The sequence below is a fragment of the Globicephala melas genome, chromosome 20, assembly GCF_963455315.2.
Source record: "Globicephala melas chromosome 20, mGloMel1.2, whole genome shotgun sequence".
NCBI classification, from domain to species: domain Eukaryota; kingdom Metazoa; phylum Chordata; class Mammalia; order Artiodactyla; family Delphinidae; genus Globicephala; species Globicephala melas.
Genome location: NC_083333.1, coordinates 1,090,609 through 1,093,935, shown reverse-complemented (window position 1 = coordinate 1,093,935; position 3,327 = coordinate 1,090,609). Strand labels below are relative to the sequence as shown.

The 3,327-nt window shown below is 43.6% G+C and overlaps 1 protein-coding gene across 1 annotated transcript; it reads left to right on the top strand.

Annotated features, from left to right (window-relative positions):
* Positions 1-243: 243 nt before the first annotated feature.
* LOC115856194 (eotaxin-like) lies at positions 244-2,603 on the top strand. The gene is made up of 3 exons (XM_030862347.3): positions 244-374; positions 1,570-1,681; positions 2,079-2,603. Exons 1-3 carry the CDS (start codon positions 299-301, stop codon positions 2,182-2,184), a joined length of 294 nt encoding a protein of 97 aa, XP_030718207.1. The 5' UTR covers positions 244-298; the 3' UTR covers positions 2,185-2,603.
* Positions 2,604-3,327: the final 724 nt, after the last annotated feature.

Sequence of the window (3,327 nt, the reverse complement as noted above, 5' to 3'; positions counted from 1 at the left end):
TTGTAAGAATGACCCTCTAGGTTACCATTTGTGCTCAGCCATTCCAAAAACATGTGAGAATGAAAAGATACGTTTGCCTCTTATGTCCTGTTAACTTGCTGGGATCTGGAACAGCAATCCAGGACTTGCCTTTGTCATGATTTGTTCATGACCCTGGCCAAGCAAAGGTTTCCCTGGAAGCTCCCACACCCTGTGCTGTCTTTAAAAGGCATGTAGAGCAGCCAGAGCTGCAGAGAGGCTGAGACAAACCCAGAAACCAACAGCTCTCAGACTGAAGCTGGTAACCTCCCCGCTCAACATGAAGGTCTCTGCAGCACTTCTGTGTCTGCTGCTCACAGCAGCCATCTTCAGCACCCAGGTGCTGGCTCAGCCAGGTAAGTCCCTTCTCTATGGCAAAGCTGATCACCACCAGAACTGTCAGATCAGCAAGAATCTGCAGAGACTTGCTGCAGACCCCGTCATTTTAAAGATGGGAAAACGGGTCCCACGAGTGGACAAGAAGAGCCCCAACCTCACAATCAGAGAAAGAGCCAGAACTAGAAACCCAGGCTACTGAGGTCAGTCCCCACATTCTTTCCTGACATGAATATTGAGAGTGATGTTTTGTCCATCCATAATCCGGCTGCCTTCGCATGTTTGGGGATGGGGGCACACAAAAGAAAGACCCTCTCTTATTGCAGGCACAGGGGGCATTTTTGTCAGTGGTGGAGAGAAAAAAAATGCTTTGACTGTACACCCCAAAATTTAACTGGATCCCAAGACAGTTTTCAGAAACAGTGGTTAGAGGAAGGGAATGAGGTCCCAGGGGAATCTCTCAAGGTGACGTGTTGTGATTGTATCTATCTGTTTGTATCATAACTCATGTTTTCATCTTCTGATGACTTAGATTTTCTGCATGTATCAGTCTGATAAGACAATGCATGCTGTGGTAACAAACAATCCTAAATTATCAAGGGCTTAAAACAACAAAGGTTAATTTCTTACTCATACTAAATATCTGTAATGTATTGACTAGAGCTTTGACTTCATATACTCAGGATTCTGGATTGATGGGGCAATTGATGGATTGGGAACATTGCTGCTTACTGTAATGAAGGAAAAGAAAGCTCTCAAGGGTCTTGCACTGACAATTACAACAGCTACCTTAGAAATGATACTTGTCACTTTGTCTTCTCACTTATTGCTCAAAACCAGTTAATGGTTCCAATCAACCAAAAGTGGCCAAGACTTGCAAGTCTACCATGCGTCCAGAAAGCAGAGAACGGAGAGTATTTGATGAGCAGTATTATGACTATCCCTTAGTGACGTAGCTCTTTGTAATGACAAAGTTGGAGCTTATTGCATTGACCAAGCTTTTTCCATAGCCTTGCCTGTAGTGATGGGTCCCTACTGTACAGCTGGGGACACCAAATCAAAGGCAGAGGTACAGGACCTCAGAGCAGATGGATTCTGCCTCCATCTCTTACATTTCCTTGCCTTCCTGAAATTTCTTTCCTTACAAAGTCATGCTTAAAAATTATCTACATATCATTAGTGCTCAGTCTTTCTATTCATTTCTCCCCAATTCAGCTTCTGTCCCAACTGTCTGCTGCTTTAATATGGCCAGAAGGAAGATCTCCATTCAGCGACTGCAGAGCTACAGAAGAATCACCAACAGCAAATGTCCCCAGAAAGCTGTGATGTAAGTAGACAAAACCTACCCTTTCCCAGCCCCAAATTTCATTTCTGGGGGATAGAGCTCTTGAAACTGCATTAGAGTTAACTGGAGCCTTACACTTAGAGCGTTCCATCTCTATAATCCAATCCATGAGTTTTCACAACAGGAAATTTTCCCTCTAGCTCCCTGGCTAGAAGTTTGTTAAGGTCATACCAGTTCCTTCGAGTCAAGAGCAAGAATGGCTTTACTGAGCCATCAAGAGCAGCCACTGACCCTCAGCATCCCACCCTTCCTCTATCTCCTTCTTCTGCTCTCATGGCAACCCCTTCATCCCATGGCAGATGGTCCTGGAAGGTTTAGGATTAAATTGGCACAAGTTTCAAAGAGGATCCTTAATAAGTTCTTTCCCTCTCTCCCACAGCTTCAGCACCAAGCAGGACAAGAAGATCTGTGTTGATCCGCAGGAGAAATGGGTCCAGGATGCCATGAAGTACCTGGACCAAAAAGCCCAAACTTTAAAGCCATAAATATTCACCTTTTAAAACCAAACCAGAGCCTCAAAATGCTTGATTCATTCTCCCGGTCTTCCTAAGATGTATTCTGAGATAACCTCATTCCAAAAGGAATGGCTTTTATTTAATAATTAAAAAAAATATTGCATATAAGTTATTGACTTTTTAAAAAATTCTCTGCCATGAATTTTTGTTACTTTTTAAATGTAAAGCTTTGGTTGGGTCCCTCCCCCTCTGTGAGCCCCAATTCAATCACCTGCAACGTATGAGTAATGTTGTCTCTCTCCTCTTTAATTCCCTGGAATCTTGTAAGGGTCCTGGCAAGGATCATTGATACAAAAATGTTTTGTATTTTTAAGAAGACATTGCTCTTGTGAACCAAAGGTGTGGCTCATAATGTTAAATGGAAATACATGTTATTTTAGGAATTCAGAAAAAATATTTTTTATTACAGTCAGCAATCGTATATTTTGTATATTTTGTGGGGAATCTACATTGAGCTGGGAGGGAGAAAGATGGAAGTAGGAGTGAGAGGTATGGTTATGGGGGCGGGAACTGTGTTCCTGAGAAATGGCCTTTTAGTTCTGCTGGTCTTCAATGAGATTCAGGGTAAAACTGACAAGACCAGACAAAACCTTTCCATCCCTCTAATTCCAGTCCCCAAGAGAGGTTTCCCAGACCCCAGGTGCTTCAGTCTCTTATTCAGCAGGACTCTCACCACTATTCCTTGCCTGGCCAGCGCCATGCTTGCCCCAAATCTCTCCCATGACCCATTGCAACAGCCTGTGATATTCTCCCTGTGCCTGACATTACTCCTCTGATCATCCTCCAACCCAGGATAAACAGAAAAGAGACATTAGGAAGTCAGAGGAAGCCTAGATAACCCTTGACAAGAGGTTTATTTAGACTAAGACTTTATCAGCACTTAAGGAGGCTTCATCCTGGAACTTAAACCAGGTCTTCATGGATGGACAAGTACAGGGGTTCTTTGAAAGCTCTTTCAGGCCAGGCAGAAAGGAGACAGGTATAGTTTGAGCGAATGCCTAGAAGCGGGGGCGGGGGGGGGATTATAATGTGTTTATCAAGTTGGGTGGAGGCCCACTGGGAAGATGTTAGATTGGAGTCTGTGTGAAGTGATGGGGAAATTTGAGAAGGAAG

Excerpts from the sequence above, each read along its gene's own strand:
- LOC115856194 (XM_030862347.3), top strand. The coding sequence starts at position 299 with ATGAAGGTCTCTGCAGCACTTCTGTGTCTGCTGCTCACAGCAGCCATC. Across the intron at positions 375-1,569 it reads CCAGGTGCTGGCTCAGCCAG|CTTCTGTCCCAACTGTCTGC; the intron begins GTAAGTCCCTTC and ends TCCCCAATTCAG. Across the intron at positions 1,682-2,078 it reads TGTCCCCAGAAAGCTGTGAT|CTTCAGCACCAAGCAGGACA; the intron begins GTAAGTAGACAA and ends TCTCTCCCACAG.